Source organism: Kryptolebias marmoratus, linkage group LG7 (assembly GCF_001649575.2).
Source record: "Kryptolebias marmoratus isolate JLee-2015 linkage group LG7, ASM164957v2, whole genome shotgun sequence".
NCBI classification, from domain to species: domain Eukaryota; kingdom Metazoa; phylum Chordata; class Actinopteri; order Cyprinodontiformes; family Rivulidae; genus Kryptolebias; species Kryptolebias marmoratus.
Window position 1 is genome coordinate 21,871,883 of NC_051436.1, and position 24,297 is coordinate 21,896,179.

Sequence of the window (24,297 nt, forward strand, 5' to 3'; positions counted from 1 at the left end):
AAAATAACTTTAACAGATATAAAACTGCAAAGCAGTGCTTGCAATGTTTTCAGCCCTTTTGCTTTTTTTAGAAGCTCATGAGTTAAATAAGATCCACCTGTGAGCAATCTAAGTGTCAGATGATCTCAAGTCGTTATACACCCCCCCGAATCAACTTCAGATCAACATGTCTTCATAATAAGGTCTACTATCAAGCAAGAGATATCATGAAGAGCAAGGAACTCCCCACACAGGTCAGGGGAAAGATTTCGAGAAAGATCCAGGAGACCAAAGATGACTCTGGTGGAACTGGGCAGCTCTACTGCAGAGCTGGGAGGATCTGTCCATAGGAACACTATGAACTACACTGAGCTGGGCTTCTTGGAAGAAAGGCAGGAAAGCAAATGTGCTGTGGTCAGATGAGACTAAAATGTAACTTTTATTTTTACCCATTCAGGACACCATGTCTGAAGCACATTTAGCACCTCTTATCCTACTAAGAACACCATCCGTACAGTAACGCGTATTTGTGGCAGCATCATGCTTTGGAGATGTTTTCATCAGCAGATACTGGAAAATTGTTCAGAGATAAAAGACAAATGGATGGAGCAAAATACAGAGAAATCTCTGGAGTCTTCCAGAGATTTGAGACTGGAACAGAGGTTTACCTTCCAGCAGGACAGTGACCATAAACACTACACTGAAGCAACATGCCGATGGTTTAAGGAGAAACAGTTCAATGTCCTGGAATGGTCCTGTCTAAACCCAGACCTCAGTCCATCTGGTTTGATTTAAAGATTGTTGGACACAAGCAGATCCATCCAACCTGAAAGAGCTGCAGCAGTTTGGTCCTGAAGAATGGATGGACCGAGCTCAGAGACACACTTACATAGTCACACATGCTTAAGTTTTCTGTTTTTTGTTTTTTTGTGTGTGTGTGTGTGGGGGGGGGGGGAGGTTGAAATCAGGCTTCATTGGTAATTTCTTGGTATTTTATTAACTCATTATAAATTAACAAACATGTCTTTGTTTTGAAAAGCAAATAGGAAAAAAAAACAGAATAATAAACATCCAGAGTGACAAAACAGATGACCTGTTAATATCTGATGTAATCATGTGATGAAAATGCACAATCTTAATGTATATGACAACATAAAATATTTTATTTCATAATTAAAAACATTTCCAGGATATCTACAATAGACCACACCACTAACAGCATCATTTTCTCAGACTTTGAACAGTTGTTTGGAAGCAGTAATTAAAAAGTCGACCTTTCAGTTTTTCTTTAATTCATCATGTAAAAACACATTTATACTGTATTCCCTTTACAGTAAACAGTGCTGTCAGAGCTGGTGTGTTTATCATTTTAATATTGATTTCATCCTCAAACATCTTCCAACAATTTTTCTCATAAAGCAAAAGTATGCACCACGTTTAAAAAGTTTAAATGTAGCAGGAACAATGAGAAAGATGTTAGCACATGTTTTGAATGTGTCAAGTAACAACTTTTTTTTATTTATTTAATTCCTTCCCTGGTCCTGTAGCAGTGATCAGCAGAATTTAGCTCTTGGCTGATCTTTTTCAAGCCTTGTCTTAATAATTACACTCTTGTACTTTTTCGCGGGGAAACCAAAAAAGAGAGAAAAAGGGTATTGTGCTTGGTGCAGTTGTTGGGTTCAAATGTCTGAAGTAGCTCCTGTCCAGTTGACACAAACACAATCACGTTACTGAAACAGAAAATTAAATCTTTCAGACTTCATTAACAATCAGTCCTCATTGTAACAGCAAAGCGAAGAGCTTACAAACACACAAACGATTCTTGAAATTCTTGAAAATGCAAAGGCATGATTCCTCCTGCACTTCTTTGACATTAAAAACACCACAAAGTTCATATAAAATTTTTATCAACCCCGACATTTAGATTTACAATAATTGATCAATGACTGGAGCAGCGTTGCCATCTATCTCCCCGTGTGAACACTGGTACAATCGCAGTGCATACAAACCATAATAAGAGTGTTACAGGAAGCTTTCTGATCCCCTTCCTGCGACTGTGAGGTGGTTCTTGTCCCCGAGATGATGTGAGAGTGAAAAGAATAAAGCAGTACGGGCCAACACCTGAGTCAGTCATTCTTGTTTGTTTGCAGTACATGTGTTGTCTCTGAGTCTCTGTAAGTAAATGTGTCCTTTTTCTATGTGACAGTGGTAGAGTTTTGTCCTCGGATGGCGCACCAGGCCATGAACACATCTCTGTGGAAGAGAAACAAAAGGTTCGACAAACAAACTTTGCTCCTTGTAGTCCTAATGTTTCAATAATTGTTACAGAGAACAAGCTTTTTGTGTGTGTGCTCACCTGCAGTGTGTGGCAACACACTCATTGCTGCAGTACTCCTTGTCCCAGTCTTTGCTCTCCACAGCAGGGTTGGTGCAACCGGCACGCAAGCAAATATTGGGAGGAGCTGTGGGGGTCACACTGGGACCCGGCGCTACGTTCAGCTCCACCTCCATCTGTAAAAGAAGACGATCCAATCCAGGTTTTAAAGGCAAACATATTCAGCTAATGGTAACGTTAAGGTATAAATTCACAACTTACCCCCTCCTCTGCCTCCCCCACTTCGTCTCCTGCCACCATCACAGCGTCCGTCTGCCCCACCTCCACCGTCACATCTGATGAGGATGTAACCGACGTGGCTGCTTCGCTGGATGACGTCAGAATGATCGGTTTTCTTGGGTCCGACTGCCGAGATGACGGGACAACTTTAATCTGCAGCGGAGGCGGAGCAGTGGCCGCAGCTGCCCCCCCACCCCGCGGTTTGGCCTGGAGTGGAGGCGGAGCCTGGGCATGCACCATCTGCTGAAGCCGGGGTGGGGGAGGGGTGCTCTGCATTTGCTGCAGCGGTGGCGGCTGGCGTGGCGAAGAGGCGGTCGTGGAGGTGACCGACACGCCACCAGAGGGCAGCGGCATCTGTTTGATTATAATCTTGGTGACAGTGGGGGGGTTGGGCGTGGCGCTGGTGGGCGGAGCCTGGGGCTTGATGGCGCCAGTGCGAGAGCGCGTGGTGACCTGAGGCAGGTCCAGGATGATGTTGGAGGTGCAGATGTTGGTGATGGTGTTCTCCTCTGGGTTGTAGTGCTGTGACCTGGTAGGGCGGGGCGTCGGGGTAGAGGTGGGGGCGGTTGTGACTGGAGGAGCTGGAGGTGGGGGTGACGGGGCTGTGTCCATGACTTCAATAGGAGCCTGAGGGATGACAAATTGAACAGAAACAAGAATTATTTCAAACAGGTCGTCTGTTTTATGACATTGCTACCGAAACTTAGCGCAAGTTGTGTAAACAACAGAAGCGCTATGGACAACGTTGGCCCTGTGTTGTTGCTGTTTTTTAAACTTCTGGGGATTCTCCTGAGACTTCAGGAAGAGAGGCGCAGTGGAAGAAATGCTGCGATTGTTGCACAGAGTAGGACAGCTGTTATCCGCCAGAGATTTCAGGCTTTACAGCGCCTTCAGCTGGGGGACAGACGGCTAAATGTTGGAGGGTAAGCTAACGCTGTTGTTTATATTCCTACCGTTCGCTCTTTATGCTTGAATCTGGTCACACCCACGACCAATGAGTGAACAGGAGCTAAGATTGCGTCGCCCACGAAGCAGGGCCAGCCGTAGGGCCTACTCCGAAGCAACAGACCTCAAAAAAATGATGTAAACACGCGCAAAGCAAGCCGAGTAGAGTGAAGCCGGGACCTTTAGAGCCCGTGTGAAAGGGGCAATAGAGACTAGTAACCATACTCTTACTCAATTTTTAAGACAATTTAGATTTACCAATTAAGCTAAAATGCACTGGTTTGGTCTGTGGGAGGAAACCAGAGTACCCGGACTAATTCCACGGGAGAACGTGATATTGAATCTAATTTAATAAAACATGTATCACTAACATTAATATTTTAATCAAGTCCTCCTGTCTCATCTGCTGGACTTTAAACACAAGAAACAGGACGGGACAATAACTGATCATTAGGATTCTCCTTAATATGAAAACTGCTAACATATACTATCCCAATATTAAAGCCAGCTGAAAAGAGAAAAGTTTGAGTCAGGCTTCCAGCCAATCATAAGGCAGCCTTGGAAGACAGACTAAAACAAGTGAATATCATCTTAAACTAAACAGGGATGTGCAGTGATTGTCAAATATTCAAAGTCTAAATAAAATGGGCAAATTACAACTTTCATGGGTGTCTCTTTTAAAAAAATTTACACCGGTGAGTTAAACTTGATCATTCAAGATGAAGATGGCGCCGGTTATGGCCAGCCGTCTGCCACGTAGCCCTATGCTCCGTTTGTTTTTTACTGTTTTTTGTTCTGATGCCTCTGCTCTGTTGATCTACGATCGCACAGTTCTCAGCCTCTGTCATGTTAAACTACCATCATCTGGTTTAGGGGGTTATTCAACAAAACCTTTGTTGTTGTCGAATCTACCAGATTTTCTGCGTTATGCGCCCTGCGCTCCCTCACTGCAGTGACGCCCATGGCGCTGCTGAAAGAGACACAGTAAGCGTGGAGGCTTGCTGGTGAAAATCAAAGGAGCCCTGAAGTCATCTGGCCAGCTGGTTCTGCTTCCATGCAAACAATTATACATATGAATGGAGGCATCGTTGGATTCAACATATGATTCCGTGTTTAGATCTACACTCTTTGACATGTTGGCGGAGGGAAAGGATTCCCAGATGTAGTGCCAATCTGAGGAACCTCTGCTGTCTGGCCTGTGCACCTGCTCTTGACAACTCAGATTCTGCTCCCTGGACACCCTTGCTGAATACTAGGTCTTTACCAAATAAGACCATCTTGAATCCATCCATCCATCCATTCTCTTCTGCTTATCCAGGGTCGGGTCGCGGGGGCAGCAGCCTAAGCAGGGAGACCCAGACTTCCCTCTCCCCAGCCACTTGGGCCAGCTCCTCCGGGGGAATCCCAAGGCGTTCCCAGGCCAGCCGAGAAACATAGTCCCTCCAGCGTGTCCTGGGTCTTCCTCTGGGCCTCCTCCCGGTGGGACGTACCCGGAACACCTCACCAGGGAGGCGTCCAGGAGGCATCCTAATCAAATGCCCGAGCCACCTCAACTGGCTCCTCTCGATGTGGAGAGAGTCATCTTGAATTACTTTTTTTTTCTGTAAACTGGATTTTATGTTTCTGACTGAGACTTTGCTTCATGTTGGTCAGTTGGCTCTCTAATCTGAACTTCTCCCTCCTGACTGCTCTTTCTTCAGCTCTCCTCGGACTACTGGAAATGGAGGCGGATTGGCTTCTATTTTTAAATCTAGTTTTAGCTGTTGGCTCCTTCCTACTAATCTTATTTGACTTTTGAGCATCAGATGTTGGAGTTAAATGTTTCTCCGCCTTTACTCTTTGTAATAATTTACCATCCACCTAAGTTTAAAAAGGATTTCATTAAGGAATTCAGTGATTTTATGACAGATCTAATGTTACCATATGATCGTCTTTTATTAGTTGGTGACTTTAATATCCACGTCTGTTGGTCCACTGTGGTCAACATTATTGACTCTTTGAACCTCACACAGTCTGTCACCGACACTACCCATGAAAAAGGACACACCTGATCTAGTCCAGTCTTATGGTTTAAATGTGAGCTCTGGAAATTGGTGGACTTCTTTTATCAGACCACCTCCCTGTTCTATTCACTGCTGGGGTCTCTGGTAGAAAGCATTGTCCTGGACCATCTGTGCATTATGCACTCCCAAATAACTCCAACACTGCACTGTTTTTTTCCTGCAACCCAAAGTTATGCTCTGGTTCCAGTGTGGAGGAGCTCGTTGGGCTTTTGAACTCTACTTGTGCTGACATTCTGAACTCTGTTGCTCCGTTGAAGAGCAAAAGGCCCAAGTCTCTACCTCGGCCATGTCTGAATGAAACAACATGAAACATGTTATAGTTCAGCCTCTTATAAGAAAGGCAAGCCTTGATCAAGCCATTCTTGATCAAGCAAATTTTAGACCAATTTCAAAACTACCTTTTTTGTTGAAAATTTTAGAAAAAGTTGTTTTTGTCCAACTTCAGAGTTTTCTAGCAGCTCATAACATTGGTAAAAAATTCCAGTCAGGTTTTAAGTCCCATCACAGCACAGAGACAGCCCTTTTAAGGGTTTTTAATAGCTGATTCAGGGAGCTTTGCTGTTTTGGTACTTTTGGACCTTTTAGCTGCCTTTGATACGGTGGACCACAATGTTTTACTTCCTGGACTTGAGCAGGTGGTTAGAATCCAAGGTAAAGTTTTAACGTGGTTTAAATCTTATCTTACAAATAGGAGTTTTTCTGTTAATTTAGGTGCATGTTCTTCTTCTACTGCTCCTTTGACTTGCGGGGTCCCTCAAGGCTCTATTCCAGGTCTGCTACTTTTTAACCTTTATATTTTGCCTTTGGGTTCCATTTTATAAAACATAATATCCTCTTCCATTTTTTTGCTGATGACGCTCAAATTTATCTGCCAATTAAACACGACAGTGTCAGTCCTCTTCAACCACTCTTGAACTGTCTTATTGATATTAAAATCTGGTTGAAATTAAACCTCTTGAACTTTAATGAAAATAAGACTGATGTTGTCAGCTTTGGGAAATGTATGACCCTTGACAAGTTCAGTCGCTCTGTTGTCAGAAACTTGGGTTTCATTTTTGATAGTGCTTTTAAACTAGACAAACAGATCATTGCTGTCACAAAGTCCTGCTTTTTTCCAGCTAAGTCAAATGGCCAAGGTGAAGTCATACCTTCCAAACAAAAACCTTGAAAAAGTGATACATGCTGTTATTACTTCTCAGCTGGATAATTATAATGCCTTTTATGTTGGACTAGACAATCATCTCTGCATCGTCTACAAACCGTCCAAAATGCAGCAGCTCGTCTTTTAACAGGTACTAAAAACGGGATCATATATCTCTGGTTCTGGCTTCTCTTCGCTGGCTTCCTGTTCGTTTTAGGATCGATTTTAAGATTTTATTGCTTGTTTTAAAATCTTTAAAAGGTTTGACCCCATCATATCTCTGTGATCTTCTTAAGATCTACACTCCAGTAAGAGCACTTCGGTCAACCAACCAGCTTCTCTTAGATGTTCCAAGATCCAGGTTAAAACTTGCAGGTGATGTAGCTTTTGCTATCTGTACTCCTAAACTTTGGAATGGTTTACCTTTTTATGTACGGAAGGCTGAGACTGTTGAGACTTTTAAATCTTTGCTTAAGAATTCTTGGAACATAGTCTGAGTTTTCTTTTATTGAATTTATGATAGTTAAGGAGAATTTGTTTTTTAGTTTTACTTTACTTTTAAATATACTTTTTTGTTCTTATTGTTGTTATCTTGTTTTCTTTCATTAATGTACAGCACTTTGGTCAACATCTGCTGTTTTTATGTGTTATATAAATAAACTGACATTGACTGGGACCTGGCAGTGACACAGCAAGTTGTTTTCTAATGGTGGTTTTTTGACACAACTCCCACCCAAATAAAAGAAACAATGAACTCTGAGCATCTCTGCGTCTATTTCTACAATCATAGTTTATTATGGAAAAATTATAAATTGGAAACTAAGGTCATGGGTGAGCTCAGCATTTCTATCAGAATATGTGACATGTCACTTTTATATTCTCTATTTTCAATCTAATCACACTATATGTAAAATGGAAAAAAGGATAATCATGTAATCTTTATCAAATTTTAGATATTCTAAAAATTCGCCATGTGTCAACTGGATCAACGAGGCTGTCATTCTCAAGTTTTCACACCGAATTTACCAGAGATCTGTAGATTCATACAGACAGAAATAAAATAATAAGTATGAGCGAAAATTGTGACACGCCGCATAATTCTTAGTTTTTTTACTGTGAGGAAACGCCAAACTTGAAAGAATTAAAAAAATAATAAAAAATACACACATATACATACACACTTTTTATGTTTACTCACCTGAGATATTTTGCTTCCCCTGTACTCTGCAAGTGCTTTTAAGTAATCCTTCTTTGCAGCTTCATTTTTCCTCTTGTAAACCTAAAATAAAGAATAAAAGTATTCACTCACATGAAGAATGAGGAAACTTATCCCACAGTAAAAAACTAAAAAAAAGTCAATCATCATCCCAGCCCATTTCAAATTCTAAATCGATGGGACTACTGCAGATGTGCAGCTGATTTTTAATCTTGACCCGTGACTGACAGATCAGACACTCAACAAACAGATTTTTCCCCTGTAAGCGAACACACCATAGCAAAACACCAACTCTTAGTGACTAATCTTTAATCCAGTTGTTCTTTTGAAAAATGCAGTTTCCTGTCAAGTGGAAATAAGTGTGCTTTTACTCATTAGTTGAACATTTTTTGTCAATTTTCTTTGGAAACTCGAAAAAAATATTAGTAAAGTAACAACAAAACACTGTCAGAATTCTAATGACCTCAAATTAGACAAGTTTTGTTCACATCTCAGAAAATATGATGACTGAGTAAAAATTAGCAAGATATCTGAAAGTGTTGTATTTTCAACAAAACTTACATAATGACCTCAATAAATGAACATTGAAGATATGCTGTTATTTCTTGTTAGTTAAATTTTAAACTTTCAAATGCCTTAAGGTTTATTGTAACCTCTCACATTGTTAACTCATACAGAAAACTACAATCAGTGCACCAATAGGGATTATCCTATCACCATTTCCCATCAGAAAAACTAATCTTGTTTTCCCTATAAGTGCTAGTAACTCCCTTACTTGTTTTTGTTCCTCCCCCAAACTGTCCCACATGGAGGCCACTATCTTCGAGACTTCTCCAAATGTGGCGTTAGGGTTTTGTCCCTTAATGGCTGCCTGTGTGTCCCTGAAGAACAGAGCATAGGCTGACACAGGTTTCTGAGGCTCATTGGGGTCTTTCTTCTTCCTCCCTTTCTTGCCTCCTACTGCTCCTCCTTTTCGTCCAACAGCTGAGGACATGCTGGAGGTCGGGGCAGAGACCAGGGACTCAGATAAAGAGGGATCGAGGGAGATGACTCCAGGAGAGACAGCCAGAGAGACCGGAGATTCAACAAGTACGCTCTGATGAAGGGAGGGAGACAATAAGCAATGTTTGAGGATAAACTTAAAGTATAAAAGGAGTTCAAGATAAACTCAGTACAGAAGATATTTTAGATCTTTTGCCCAGTCCTGACGACTGACCCTTCTGAAATCATCCATGTCATCATCCTGGAGTGAGCTGGTAGGAGAAGCAGTAGCCGATAAAGGATTTTCAGGTGAATGGGGTTGTTGCAATATGTTCCCACCTCCCAGACCGAGCCCCAGCTGAGCACTGAGCTCTGACTGGTCGATTGTGGTCAGCTGGTTAGAGCCCAATAAGCCTTGACCCATGTCCCCCAGTGGGACGTCAATGGTCACCGGAGAGGAACTGCTAAACTGAGACCCCATTGGATGACCAAGATCCTGAGGAAGAAAAGAGAGAAGAGGCAGAAATTAAAATTTAAAAATTGTGGTGATTTATCTATTTCAGATCATTCAAACATTTTGTACTCCTCACCATCCCCAGTGATGACCCCAATAGAGCATTGCCTCCTGCTTGGTTCATGACCCCCAGACTCAGGTGCTCCAGTCCCTGAGTGGGGGCGCTGACGTAAGTGGAAGCGAAGGACGGGTCGTCCCCTTCGACCACGGCGTTCCCCGGTACAACCACGCTATCTGAAGGACTGGTATCCGACAACTCCCCAAAATGAGACACCACATCGGACACAGTGAGAGCTGAGTCTGGATCCAAAGAGATGGGAGGGATCTCAAACTCTTCATCGCCAAGGCTGGGGGTGTGAAATGTCTGAGGAAAGGTGGGGCCCAAAGAAGACGAACAAAAACACACAAAATAAGAATTACGAATGGAAATGTGTTTTTTCCCGTGGTATCATGGAACTTTCTCACTTTAACCAGCAAGTTTAACCATTATGAAAAACTAACCTGCACAACATCAAGTGATAGTTCACATTTTTTAAATTGAAAAGCTGTGGAAATGTTTGACTTCTTTCAACAACCTCAGTTTGGAGAAATAGTGTTTAATTTTGACTGACTGATGAGTTAAAGGCTAGTCTGAGCGGGGCCGAGGCCAAAGTGGATTGCTGCTGTGTTACAACAACTCAAATGTCTAAATGTCTGAAGGTGTTTCATGCAAACACCATTTAAAACATCTTTACATTGCTGTCAATTTTACATTTAACAGTTATTTACATGAACTTTTTAGAACATTTGCAAGTGGGAATAGCAGCACCACCCAGCACTTCCCGTGTAGCTTACATCACTTCCTACAAGTGTATGACAATGTTTCTGCTGGAAAACCTGATATTGTGAATTTGATGACGATGTAATAGTCGGCATCCAAATGTCTATTCTTATCCTGTTCGGTCGCTGGGCGGCAGGTCGGATTATATTCTATCCGTTACAGGAAGTCAAGCCTACTACACTCTGGACAGGTCACTAGTTTGATGTTTAAAATTTTTGTTCAGAGGAGTCAATGTTTCACCTTTTTGACCGTGTGTTCTGACAAGGTGTTTGATGACTCAGTGTTTATAAAAAGCTCTCTGAATACAGCATCACTGAAATGCATCTGAATATGAGTGGGAGGTGTGAAACACTTTCATACATAAATTCTACCCTGGCAGATCACCCAGACAGGCTGAAAAAGTCACTGGGTCACAGTTACTCCTGTCTCAGATTTATAAAGTTAAGTTGGTTTAGACAGATCTTATTCTGAAAGATTTTTTTTCTAAATAAACTATTATTCTAATTGTGTTTCCTTCACATCCTTTTCTTTTTTAAAAACTGGTATAAAATAATATTTAATCTGTTTGAGTTGCAGCTGGGCATCTTGACCTGAGGGTGAGAAATCTCTCCAACAGGAACTGCAAGATGGGCAACAAGAGAGTGGTTGTGTTTTTATCTTACAGACTTAATTTTTACTTTTTGTGGAATTACTGGACAATTATAAGTCTTCAGTGGGGGATACTACAAAACCTGATTTCCAGCCCAAGTTGACCCGAAAGTCAGAGTTTTCAGTATCACAAAGTAGAAAGTCTGGGTTAACGAAGATGCATCTGAACCTTTGAAATAATAGTAGTTTTAGATTTTGTCAAACCACGCTGAGGGAAGAAAGTCATGCTTCATATGAACTTGCTTCATAGTGTTCAGTGTCGGGTAATTCACACATGGCTAATTAGCAGAGAGAGAAAGTACTAAACAGGGACGTGCGGTCAGGGGAGGCATCATGACAAGAAAAAAAAAAGATAACATAAATGAATATTAATATTTGTCCACTGATCTTTATGTATAACAAAGTTTTGAACATTTTTATAGTCAAAATCGCTGAAATCGCTAAAATTGCATATTTCCTGTTCAAATACAAGGGTGAAATGCAAGGTGCGGCAGCAACGAGCCGAGCCTCACCTCAGAATGTGCAATCCATCACAAACTGGGCTGATACATGCAATTGGCCCGTGCCTGTTGCCGTATCGCTGCATGTCGCCAATATAATGGTTTATATATCTTGATTTTCCACAGTCTGGCTAATGTCTTTAACCATTTACGTTTAATGTTTGTTAGTGACATATTTAGTTTTGCTGAGGGGACATAAAACCGCGGTGAAAAGGCACAGGGAGAGGCAGGCAGTACTCTGCCACACTGAAGGGGGCGCACGTGAGCCAATGGGAGCTTGTTGCTGCTGTCCTTTCACGCAGAGGCGAGTGTGAGAGTCACGTGCACTGCTGCCAGCCGTTAATTTTTGTGTTTTGCTCCATCGGACTGCCGAAACGCGCGCGTGTGTGTGTGAGAGAGTAAGAGAGAGACAGAGAGAGTGTGTGTGTGTGTGAAGAACGCTGATGAGATATGAAATAACCAGCAGCCAATTGAATAGGCTGCCCTTTTGGGTTTATATATTTGTAAATCTGACTCTAAAGGAGTCAGTGCCTCACCAACCATGAACCTCACCGCACGTCACTGGTACTAAAATAATATACTAAGTAAAAGTACAGCTACTCTTTTGTAATTTTATTCAAGCACAAGTAAAGTTACTTGTATAAAAATCCATTCAAATTAAAGTCATTAAAAATTTACTTTGAGTAAAAGTTAGTTATTTTACAGCAGGAAGACAACTCTCCTGCGGTGCACTAAGGACAAGAAGAACATTTTCCTTTCTTAAATAAATAAAAGGCCTCACAATTTAATATGCAATTACAAAATAAAACATGTCCACACATGATATTTAAAATGCTTAGAGAGAATAAATTGTCATTTCAGTGCAGACCATCCCACGGTGCTCAGCTTGTTCAATAATAAAACATGTCGAACTAACCCCTAAATGACCTGCCCATGTCTGTATTTTGTTTTACTCCGTAACAGATGGGATTTCAGATGTAACCAAGTACAATACTTGAAATAAAACATACTCAAGTAAAAGTACAAATGAGATTAATGACTTAGAGTAAAAAATACACAAAATTCATACTCAATTACAGTGTAATTTGCTACTTTCTATTTCTGAATAAAACAAATAAATTGCCACTGTAAAAAGGTTAGCCCTACCTCAGAAGAAGAGAGGAAGGGATGGCTGGACCCCGATATTGTCAGGTAGTTGTCACTGCCTCCAGGAAACTGAAAAAAAAACAGATGTGAAAGTTTAAGGAAGTTTTTTTCCCATGAGCTCTCCTAATCTAAAATGAATTAAAGAGTGAACAAAGATGGTGGTCATCACAGAAGCCAAAGACTGACTGGCTTCCTTTTCACATTTTTATTTACCAGAATTAACACTCACAATGTGAAGCAGACTCACAATTCAATGCAGCAACACAACCAACCAATGTAAAGGGAATGAGAGAGGAGACTGCTGAAACGTCATGTTAAACAGAACTGGGTTTGTAAATAAGATCTGTAGACAATGGAACTGACCTTGGGATGTCCTGAGCTGAGTACACAGAGTTTAGCCAACTAACTCTTAAAGCTCAAAAACTATATTCTAGGCCATGCACATTATTCTATGACAGCCTCCCCCACATTTATGATTTAATCTACTGGAGTACACTTTTGAAATTAAGATGGACAGACATGGATGTTCAGGCGGGTGGCTTCAGATGTTTTCTGTCATAAGGAGAGCTGGACAGGTGTCAAAATACAGCTTGAGTGCTCTAAAATTATGGAAACTAAACCGAGAAAGGGTCCAGATGCCAACAACTCTGCAACCAATTTGAGAAAAAAATCTGTCAAATGTTTTGAACATGGCCAAAATTCAAGCAACAATACTGCAAGTCTCTGCGACTCACATAAGAAAATTGAGAATCCTCATGAACATTTTGGAAAGTCCTTTGCAAATGCCATTTGCCAACTAGACTCCGAGAGTCACAGCCCCGTGAGATACTAACTGAAGCAACACACTTTAGAAATTAAACAGAAGAGACAAGTTTCAATGGGATAAGGCAATAAGGATCACAGAACTGGTGACTAAATTTATCACTATTGATGACTAACTCATAGCTGTGGTGAAGAAAATAGGTTTTTGTTGCTTTTTGGAGCCTTGTAGCCACAGTACAGCCTACCTTCTCAACATAATGTACATAGCGCAACCCAAGCTGTATAAAATAAAAATTTGCTGACACCTTGTATAAAAAAAGAAGGAAAAATTTGTGGAACAACATAAATACAAGATTTTTTACTGTAGTGTAGAGCTACTGAGTTGTTAAGCAACAAAACTCTCTGTTTCCCAGCTGGTCTACATTCCTACCCTCACCTATGGTCATGAACTTTGGGTAATGACTGAAAGAATGATATCTCAGATACAGGCGTTTGAAATGAGTTTTCTCCGCATGGTAGCTGGGCTCTCAAGACCTTTCCATACTCCATGAGAAGTCACAAAGTCGGCTCTCATTCACATGGCTGTGTGATAAAAATTGCGTCATTTTGTTTGCGTAGCAGCTTCATCCACTGCTTCTTGACACAAGGCTCAGGACAGACTTTTTCCCACAGGGGTTTGCGCCAAGTACTGCGTGATTGGTCAGAAGTTATTTTGGGCATGTTTATGCGGAAAAGCCCATAATTTATTGGAGTCATTTTGGAGAAGCAGCTAGCCAAGGCTGGTAGAAAATACAGCTGTTTTTAAAACTGTTCCAGCAAAACTTATAAACCTATAAACTTAAAAAGATCGTGGAGACACAGGCAGCTCTTTGTGGCTATGGCCATCTCAGTCGGTTTAATAAAGATGTCTGGTCGCAGTAAGGGAAGCAAAAATCTGTACAAGGACAGGAGACTTGAGAAGCCAGTGGGAAGAAACCCGTTTTAACACTGGAGGTGGAAGGAGGAGCTTCCTAGGAATTCTGATCTATGTGTCTCATGGAAGATGAAAGGTGTGCGCAAAAACGAATGTCTGGAAGAGGTGGCTGTGGAGAGACCAGACTCCAGAACAAGCAGCAGATAATGGATGGCCTTAGATGGATATTGGTGATTAAAAAACAACAAAAAATATCTTGGTTTCACCTGGAATTGTGAATTTTTAAGCAATCAACAAGAACTGTGCAAAATAAAAGGTGGCCAAAGCACATGAGCTACATTTGTTATATGTATATTTATACACACTATATTGGCAAAAGTATTTACTCGCTTCCCTTCACACACATATGACCTTTTCTAATCTGTGGCGTTTTGATGTTGGCCCACTCTTTGCAGCTATAACAGATTCAGCTCTTCTGGGAAGGCTTTTTGCAAGGTTTAGGAGTGCGTCTCTGGGAAATTTTGACCATTCTTCAAATAGCACAATTGTGGGTAGGGCTGGGTCATATCATATTATTCATTTTAACGCCGGTAAACAAAAAACGTGGCCAGGAAAATAAATTATATCATGAAATACTAATTTTATGGCGTAAATATGTCATCCCACCACACAGCGGATTACGCTCACGTGGTTCATGCAGCATTATTCAAGTTATAAATGTGAAGGCAAACATGGCTGAAAGCGTTACTGCTGAAGAATTAGTTCCCAAGAAATGAGGTACTTCAGTGGTGTGGAATTATTCTGGATACATTCGAGCAGATACAGAACAGACCACAGTAATATGCAAGGACTGCAAGAAGCCTGGAATATCGAAAGGGGGAAATAACTCTAACTTATTTCACCATCTCAAGCATCAGCACCTGTGTCTTTACCAGGATTATATGAAAGTCCAGGAGGAAAGTTTGTCAGCTAACACTACACAACCAAAACAATGTAAGCTAGTTCAGCATGGCATCGCCGAGTCCCTCGCCAGCTGTACCCCGTATGATAAATCAAGCAAGCGAATGATATTACTCAAGCTGTCACAATTTGTTTGGCAAAAGATATGATGCCAATCCAAACTGTAGAGAAGGAAGGCTTCAGTCATCTTGTTAAGAAGCTAGGCCCACGATAGACTCTCCCAAAAAGGAAATATTTTTCCCAGACATGTATGAAGAATACCATAAAAAGGTTCAAGCGATACTGTCATCTGCGAAATACTATGAATCGACCACCGATTTATGGTCAAGTCAGACCGTAGAGCCTTACCGGAGTCTGACTGTGCACTATATTAACAGCGAATGGGAACTGTGCAGCTCAAACCTGGAGACTGACTAGCTACTTTCCTGAGGATCACACAGGAGAGAATATTGCAACTGGCTTAAAAGACTTTCTCTAACCGTGGCACCTCAATGAAGAAAAACAGGTGTGCATAACAACGGACAGCAGTGCTAATGTTGTCAAAGCGCTCAAACTGAATAACTGGACGCGACTGTCTTGCTTTGGGGATCGCCTTCATATCGCCATCGGTAAGTTTCCCTCATTTATTTCACAGTTACGTAAGCTATTAGATATTAGAGTTCGCACAAACACAGGTGCATCACAATAAATTACAATACTGAAGAGTTCATTTCTTTCAGTAACTCTATTCACTAAGTGAAACATTATATAGATTAATTCCAAACAGACTGATGTTTTCCAGCCTTTATTTCTGTCAATTATGATTGATGATGATGATGATGATGAGGACTCTCACACGAGATGGGGGTCCAGACAGAAAATGATCCAGCATGTGTTGGAGCAATAAAAGCCCATCACCCAGGTCTTAGCTGCTGACCAACAAGGCACCTGGTCCCCACATGGTAAGATCTGCAGTTTCTCGATTCTGTGAGCAAAGCTCTGAGTCCTCTGTCGAGTTTACTGATGCTCTGTCTGCCGAGGATCATTTTACCATCTCGTGTTTGAAGCCTGTCCTTCAGCTGTCCAACACTAGCATTCTTCTCATGAAGGAGAATGACACAGAACTCACAAAATCCATAAAAAGCTCAATACTGGAGTACTTGAACACCAAATATGAAGAAGACCCAGTGGTTGTGGAATTAATGAATCTGGCAACCATGCTTGACCCACAGTTCCACAGTCGGTACATGGCCCAAGAAAAGAGCCAGGTAATCAAAGACAGAGCAGTCAGCGAATTGGAATCATTCCTGCGAGGAATAGAGGAAGCTGAAACGCCACAACAAGCTTCAGGGTCAGCTGAAGACACCCCAGGCCCAAGTGATGCAAAGTTGCCAAAGAAGAGCCTCGGAAGCTTCTTTAGAAGGGCTGCAGTAAGTGACAGACCAGGAACAGGACCATCTCCAAGGGAGAGAATTCAGGCAGTTAAACAACTACCTAGATTGTCCTCCAGCAGATCGTGAGAGTGATTCTTTTAACTGGTGGAAAGTGCACGAGGTTATTTTTCCTCAGGTTAGCCGTTGGAAGAAAAATACCTGTGCATCCAAGCCACTCGTGCAGCCTCTGAAAGGCTGTTCAGCACAGGAGGGAACATTGTTGAGTAATGGGTCTGCACTGAAACCTGCTTCAGAGAATAGACTTGTGTTCTTGAAAAAAACTTGATAAATGATAACCAGCTAGATGGCTATGTTCTGCCAATGACCAACAATCCCTTCAGGCAGCATTTCATTTGTTTTCAGCATTTGTCACAAGTTTTGGAAGTTATACCTAATTTAAAGGCAGCATGTTTTATGCTCAACAGATCTTAAGCTTTCATTTTATTTAGTTTTTTTGGGAACTGCACCTGCACTTTAGTTTGTGTGGTGGATGTTGTTGTTCTATATTTTGTGCAGACTTTTGCAATCTAAATAACAGAAGGATTGTTTTTCTTTTTATACTTTGAAATTAAACATTTTACTAAATAAAGTAATTGCAGTAAAATTAACGCTGGTTTTTAGGTTTTATATAATACTGCAAAGCAACACGTTAGGTTAATCTTGTCAAATGAATACCTATTTGTTTGTTTTTTATTTGTTATATCACAAAATTTATCATTATTGTTTGAGCCATATCGCCCACCCCTATTTGGGAGGTCAGACTGATGTTGGACAGAAGGCCAGTCTCTGCTCTAATTCATCCCAAAGGTGTTTTGTCAGGTTGAGGTCAGGACTCTGTGCAGGTCAGTCAAGTTCTTCCACACCAAACTCGCTCATCCATGTCTTTATGGACCTTGCTTTGTGCACTGCTCCATGTCATGTTGGAATGGGATGAGGCCATCCCAAACTGTTCCCACAAAGTTGGGAGCATGGAATTGGCCAACATGTCTTGGTATGCTGAAGCATTGAGAGTTCTTTTCACTGGAACTAAACGGCTGAGCCCACATCCTGAAAAACAACCCCACACCATAATCCCCCTTATATCAAACTTTATACTTGGCACAATGCAGTCAGACTAGTATTGTTCTCCTGGCAACCGCCAAACTCAGACTCGTCCATCAGATTGCCAAACAGAGAAGTGTGATTTGTCCCTCCAGAGGACACGTCTCCACTGCTTTAGAGTCCAGTGGCGGCATGCTTTACAACACTGCATCCAACGCTTTACACTTGCTGATGTAAGGCTTGGATGCAGCTGCTCAGCCATGGAAACCCATTCCCTGCAGCTCTCTATACTGTTCTTGTTCTTGAGCTGATCTGAAGGCCTCATGAAGTTTGGAGGTCTGTAACTATTGACTCTGCAGTACGTTGGTTCCACTTTGTTATAATCCCACTAACAGCTGACTGTGGAATATTTAGTAGAGAGAACATTTCTTGACTGGACTTATTGCACAGGTGGCATCCTATCACTGTACCACACTGAAATTCACCGAGCTCCTGGGCGCATCACAGATGCACAAAACAATATAGCTTGGCACAGATATTTTTAAATTGGAAAGAAAATTATAAGACCGTACAAAGAAAAATAGCTTAGTGGCAACTAAACCATAAGAAAGTAAAATTAACCAAAAACATACTCCATAATTGCCACTCAGTTCAGAGTGTGGAAATTATAACAGGATGTTTTTAACCTATAAATTACATATAACTATTTAATGAAAATGCTTACTGGTTACCTAAATATCACGAGAACGTTAAGTCCATGTTCAATAAATTACAGAAAATCAACACCCTGTACAGATTATCAAGAAGTCCAAATTACACACGGAGAGCATGATCTTTGTATTTTACTGTATATTAACTATAGATCTGATAAGGAGTGACTGATGTAGGTCTTAGACTTTTGACTGTAAATGATACAGAGAAAAATGCAGCTCGATATAAAAGCCTTAACCCATCAAGACTAAAGGATTTTACTAAAAGTGGCAAGTAATTCTGCTTTAGGAAACAGGATCAAAACCATCCTAGTCCCTCTGACATGAAGCTGAGCACCATTAACTTGAACTACAAGAGCCAGGTTAGTGAAATCAGACTGAACTAGTCCAGTAAATGTGCTTCTTCTTGTCAGCTCTGATAGTCACCTTGTTGTCCGAGTCAAACCCATTGAAGGACTGCGGATCCAGGAACTCCGGGTCACCGTGCTGTCCGGTACCGTCCGTTAAATCCGAGTAAAAATTCAGGTCCATCTTTTCAGCTGGGCCTCATGTGTTTGCTGCGAAGCCTTCAGAATACCTTCCTTCGTTTGGTTTCGCTCGAAGTGTTTTAGGTGAAGCCGTTCAGGTAGCTAGAAAAGCCCCAAATATACCGCCACAGTATTAGCTCGAGTTTTGACTCGAAAGCAGTCACCGCTGAGAGCTCTGACGCGGATAAACGTACAAACCGAGCATGTGTGCGCCAGAAACGACCTGCCCACTGTCTGCCTCGCCGCCGGGGTAAACGTGGCCGTTAACCGTCTGTTTTCTTGCTGACTTGTCTTGTCCCACCACGGTTTTAGCTTTAGCTGGCTTTGATGCAAAGCTGCGGTACTCCGTCCGACAGCAGCCAGACGCCCGTTTGTCTGACCGTCCACAAACGCCTCATTCAGCCAACGGCCGCCTCGCGCGCACTCAGCCGCGTGCCGCTAACGGTGGAGCGGGGAACGGTCTAAGGTGCCCGCGTGACACACCGAGGAGAACCCGTTCCTGCGACGCACTGGCCCGGGCGAGGACGGGCTAGGACGCTCAATGGATCCCGAGACACGGATCATGGATTAGATCAATGAGAACAGTCAAATTGAACCGGGCCAGAACCGGATGTGAGCCAATGCGGATTTCAAAGTAAAACTCAGTTTGCCAGTTCGGCTTTAAAAGGGACATTTCGGACATTTTGGAGTGGGTTTCTGTGAAAAGTTAGGAACAAGTATCCTACTGAAAGGTAGCTCTTTGCAGAACCACACAGCTGTTGATTTTGGATTCCATTTACATTTAATTCTATGATTATTTGCAAGCAGGGATGAGTAATTTAATAAAAAAAATTTTTAATAATATTCTTCCCCCCACCCCTCTGGGTGTAGTGATCCAGTATGCCCCCTCCTGCCCCCAGTTCACCCATCAGCCACCGCTGCAATAATAAGACAAACTTGCAGCAATTCCTGCTTCTCACATGTGCTCATTTTAGTCCTTTAACTATGCAGGAATAAGTAGTGGTACAAGTATCAGTACAACAACAAACTGATTAAAAGCAGAAAACACATAATAAGAACTAATCTCAGCTGCCGCTTTATGAGCTAGGACAGGATTTATGTTTTTGCTTAAAAAAATGACTGATCTTTATATTTCTTCATTTTCCAGCCCAATGGCCCAACAGCAGTAAAGCTGAGCTCACCCAGGACCATCGTTTCCACTTTATAATCCTTTCTAAATAATTTTTTGTTTTTCTGGAGGGAGGTTGGGCAGTAGGTTTTGTAAAATAAAAAAAAAGTGTCTCTACCAACATAAAAACAGAAAGCAGCAGGTAACCACATCCAGTGCAGCCTGAGACACTTCCAGCAGGAACTTCACATTTCTGTCAAGATAATGGTGTAATGTGACAAAAAGGTTGATATAATATTGTTTGCTAAATAACTATGAAATTCTAAAATGTGCTCTGAGTGGGTCCACTCAGACTGTTCAAGTCCAAGCAGACTTCTACAGTGATTCCTGCAAACAATAATGGATAAACCTTTACACCGCTGTCAGTTTTACAACACAGATATTTTGGCAGAAAAATATTAGAAATTCCTACTGGAAGTGTTTCAAGCTGTGTTCAAACAAGCTGCTCATCAGTCCTGTCAAATCTAAACTCTCCGTTTCCAAACTCAGGCTAACAAGTAGAACTCCACTTCAAAATGTCAGAAATATCCTTTTAACAATTTGTCAAAAATAGAAAAATGCTAAATTATTCAAAAACATGAATAACCACAGGATAGCTACGGTGGCTTCCAACGTCTACACACAAAAACAAGTGAACTCTGCCAAGACCAATGCTCTGGTTTTATAAATAAAATAAATACAAATAAAGCCTGACAAATAGCAATTATTATTTTAATGTTTTTTTTCTCAAGATCAGGAGTAGACTATTATGTTATATGAAGATAACCAAGCTATGTTTTCTTGTCTTCTGGAGAGATCCATCATCTGTTTTCTTGTAATCTCGACAGGATGGTTGAAAAATGAGAGGTTCTTGTTTTCCACTTAAGTTAATCATTCAGTATCGCTGCCCTGACACTGTGGGGTCAAACTAATGATCCTTCATGTTCTGTTTTCACCTTCAATCTGTGGCTGACATACGTGTCCTGGTTTCTGGAATGAAGGAATTCATTTTTGTGATTTTAAAATAATTTCTAGTTATCAAAACAAAACAAACGTTTCCAGGTCATGACGTATTTAAACCATTATCACAACTTAAGCTTGTCTCGCAAGAAAATTAGACAAACTGATTATCTTTTTAAGCTCTTGGCTTCCATACTAAACGGGACAAACCTAGAAGAAAACATAATTTCTTTGCCCCATCTTCTAACTTCCTATCAAGTTTCATAAAACTCAGCTTGGTATGTTTCTGTTAAATATTACTGACAAACAAAACTCAGTAATCGTCTACCAAAACAAGAAATGCTTAAAGAAAAAAGAAATCAGAATTTAAATTAATGCATCTAACAGATGACATACTGAAGATTCAACATTTAATAAGTTAAAGTAGCTGGCTCTCAAAAGCAACCAATTAGATACAAAAAGAAATAATAAAAAACATCAACAAGTCAATTTAAATATAAAGCATAGAGGTATGCATTGTTTGGGCCTGAAATTAGTCTGTATGTAGTGTGCAACCAAGTTTAAGGCACTTTAAAAAGATATCAAGCCATGGCAGTAAGTAGCTGCATCCACTGACTGTCAACACATACAACACAATAGTAAAATGCTGTTTTGGAGTTAATTATGGTGATTCACTTCAGCAGCAATCAAACTAAGAGTAAAGGCTGATAACTGAAGCTGACCAGTTGGTTAGGTACGTTCTCATTTTTTCCATCTGAAGTGCTCTAACTCCAATTCAATAATCTTATTCTACTTTTACCAAAAGCATCAGTATTATTATTTTAAAGTACTACGACTGTGGCATCAACCTAACACTAGTCTTGGTGTTCTGAATTATTTTACTGACAATGTGTTGCTTACAAGCACAGAGTGTAAAATAAATAAATACCATTTTAAAAAGTAAGTATATAACATCAGTATATGCAGCCTGTGGTTGCTCATAAGGGTTTGTGCCCCATTGCTTTTATTTTGAAAGCCAGGACAGGAAGTCGTTTATTATGTCGACCTAAAGCCGGAATTAATTTGGTCAAAACCTCACTGTGGGTTAATATATTTGACTACGACATTTGACAATATGCTGCCGTCACACAAGCTAGTTAATGATGATGTAACAAAAAGTTTAAAAGGCATACTAAAATAAGTCCAAAGCAATCCTCACCGTAACTTAGTATCGTTCCTATGAAAAACAAGACTTAAATCGGCTTTCTCAGTGAGGTTGGAGACACCAAAAACAACAACAAAAAATCAAGCTGCTAACACTTAAAGTGTGGGGTGAAATCTGAAAGGTCCCCTTAAAGTGTGAAAATAAAGAAGGTCGACTTTGGCTGTCAGTTTAAATGAAGGGACATTAAAATAAATCAGATCAGTCCCGAGTGATCCGCTCATCAGAAACATCTTTGTTGTGTTTGTCCCAAACCAAGCATCGTGACTTGTTGTTCAAATGTGAATATTTTACAACATCAAACATTTCTAACACCAACTACTCTTACCTCCATGCTCAACCTCAAATGAGAATCACCTTTTCTTTTTTTTTTTTTTTAAATCCCACTTTTTCTACTGAACTTCGCCCACAAATTATTTCCTCAAATATCACAACATGGCACCGGCTTCCAGGTTGTACGTGTACACGGAAGTGACCTCATCACGCAACAGAATTATTCAAAATAAAAGTCAGAGAGCGGAGCAGCTGACGTCACCACATGAAGACGCCCCGAGTAATTAAACACAAATTAAAGTTGATAATTACAAATAAGCAGTTTTTTAATTTAACTTTGATAGTTTAATTTGTAAAATGAAAAAATAATCACAATGAACATTAGCACACAGCTACGGTACATTACATTGGATGGTTTCTATGTGTGAACTGTTTTGTCAAATTTTAGGTAATCTTTGTTGTTTTATATATCAAACAGTAGTCATGTTAAAGAAATTATTATTGTTATTTTAGGTTCATTTACAGTCTTGTGTTTTGATCTTGCAGATTGTTGGACCATTGTAAGTTTTTAATTTTTTTTAATTGCCATTTTAGCCTTTATTTGAAATGCTTTTTAATTTTCCTCAGTGTGGATTGACACGCAGATGTGGAGCAGAGGACTGCCATCTAAGGGAGTGGGGGAGCAGCTGGAGGGTTGAGTGCCCACCGCTGATGAGGGCGGTGGAAAAAGCAGACACTTCACCCTCACCACCCAAATTTCGTGTTGGCCTGGGGATTTGAACCTGTGACCTCCAATTACAGCCTCGCCTCTCTGACCTCTGCACCACCACTTGCCCCCAATTTATTTATTAAAATAAATTAATTACTAATCGATACCCTGGCCTATTGATAATGTACTTCTCAGAGTCAAGGCAAACTACATTAATATCAGTTTGTGTTGTAATAAAAATTTGAACCGTAGGTTTTAAAAAAATGAACCCATTAAAGGATTACATTCATTTAGCACTGGTGTAGAAAACAAAGCATCACAATCACAGATTTGTTTCAAATTGCTTTATTCCCATTTTAAAGCAGTTTTTATGAATTTTATAACAATGTAATTAAAAAAAGGTAAAATGCATGATCTTATTTGTTCTTATGTACAAGCAAGACAACAATGTTTAAGTAATCAATGTAAAACAATTCCTGCACAACACTGTAAAAAAAGAAAAGTGGAATCAAATGACTAGTTGAAGACCCTAAATTTAACAAGAAGCTCACGAGCATTCATTCCTTCATGAAGCAGGATGTGAGACAGTTTATTTTAGGTGTGCGGTGAGACGAGCGTTCAGGACAAGCTCAGACTACATAACACTGCAAGAGTTCATCAAGGAGTAATGCTAAATGAACACATTTACACACAAACATATACACACATGCAGTGCCCTGGCCCACGCCGTTTAAAGTTTAATCTAACTGTTAATAAAATATGAACCTCCACTGAACATCTTTTAACGATTCACACACAGTCCAATGGTTTCACTTCCACTGCACTTGGCATCATTTTGGTTTATCCAGGAACTGGAACTGACAACAAATCCAGGAACACGGCGCAAGAACAGCCCTGCTCTTACCTTCACCTGTTTCTACTCCAAAGCGGACAGAGGGCAGACAGAAAGCGGTCAGAGGGCAGACAGAGCGAGGACAGAGAGCAGACAGAGGGCAGACAGAGAGCAGACAGAGAGCGGACAGAGAGCAGACAGAGAGCGGACAGAGAGCAGACAGAGGGCAGACAGAGAGCGGACAGAGAGCAGACAGAGAGCGGACAGAGAGCAGACAGAGGGC

At 40.9% G+C, this 24,297-nt stretch overlaps 1 protein-coding gene across 4 annotated transcripts; it reads right to left on the reverse strand.

Moving 5' to 3' along the window:
• Positions 1-953: 953 nt before the first annotated feature.
• tox4b (TOX high mobility group box family member 4 b) lies at positions 954-22,652 on the reverse strand. Of its 4 annotated transcripts, none has more exons than XM_017437483.3 (10): positions 19,091-19,449; positions 18,792-18,994; positions 12,568-12,636; positions 9,530-9,817; positions 9,175-9,435; positions 8,734-9,054; positions 7,941-8,021; positions 2,576-3,220; positions 2,336-2,490; positions 954-2,232 (listed from the first exon to the last, which is right to left on the reverse strand). In XM_017437483.3, the coding sequence occupies exons 2-10, from the start codon at positions 18,894-18,896 to the stop codon at positions 2,175-2,177; spliced, it is 1,983 nt and encodes a 660-aa protein (XP_017292972.1). In that variant the 5' UTR covers positions 18,897-18,994; positions 19,091-19,449; the 3' UTR covers positions 954-2,174. The 4 variants fall into 4 exon arrangements, with proteins under 4 accessions (XP_017292972.1, XP_024866672.1, XP_017292973.1 ...); XM_025010904.2 differs by having other exon boundaries at positions 19,087-19,449; XM_017437484.3 differs by lacking the exons at positions 18,792-18,994; positions 19,091-19,449 and adding an exon at positions 22,529-22,652.
• Positions 22,653-24,297: the final 1,645 nt, after the last annotated feature.

Bases quoted from the DNA above. Each gene is read 5' to 3' on its own strand.
- tox4b (XM_017437483.3), bottom strand. From the start codon at position 18,896: ATGGACCTGAATTTTTACTCGGATTTAACGGACGGTACCGGACAGCAC. The intron at 9,055-9,174 runs GTCAGTCGTCAG...TCCCTTCATCAG, and splicing joins ACATGGATGATTTCAGAAGG to AGCGTACTTGTTGAATCTCC. The intron at 2,491-2,575 runs GTAAGTTGTGAA...CTTCTTTTACAG, and splicing joins TGGGGGAGGCAGAGGAGGGG to ATGGAGGTGGAGCTGAACGT.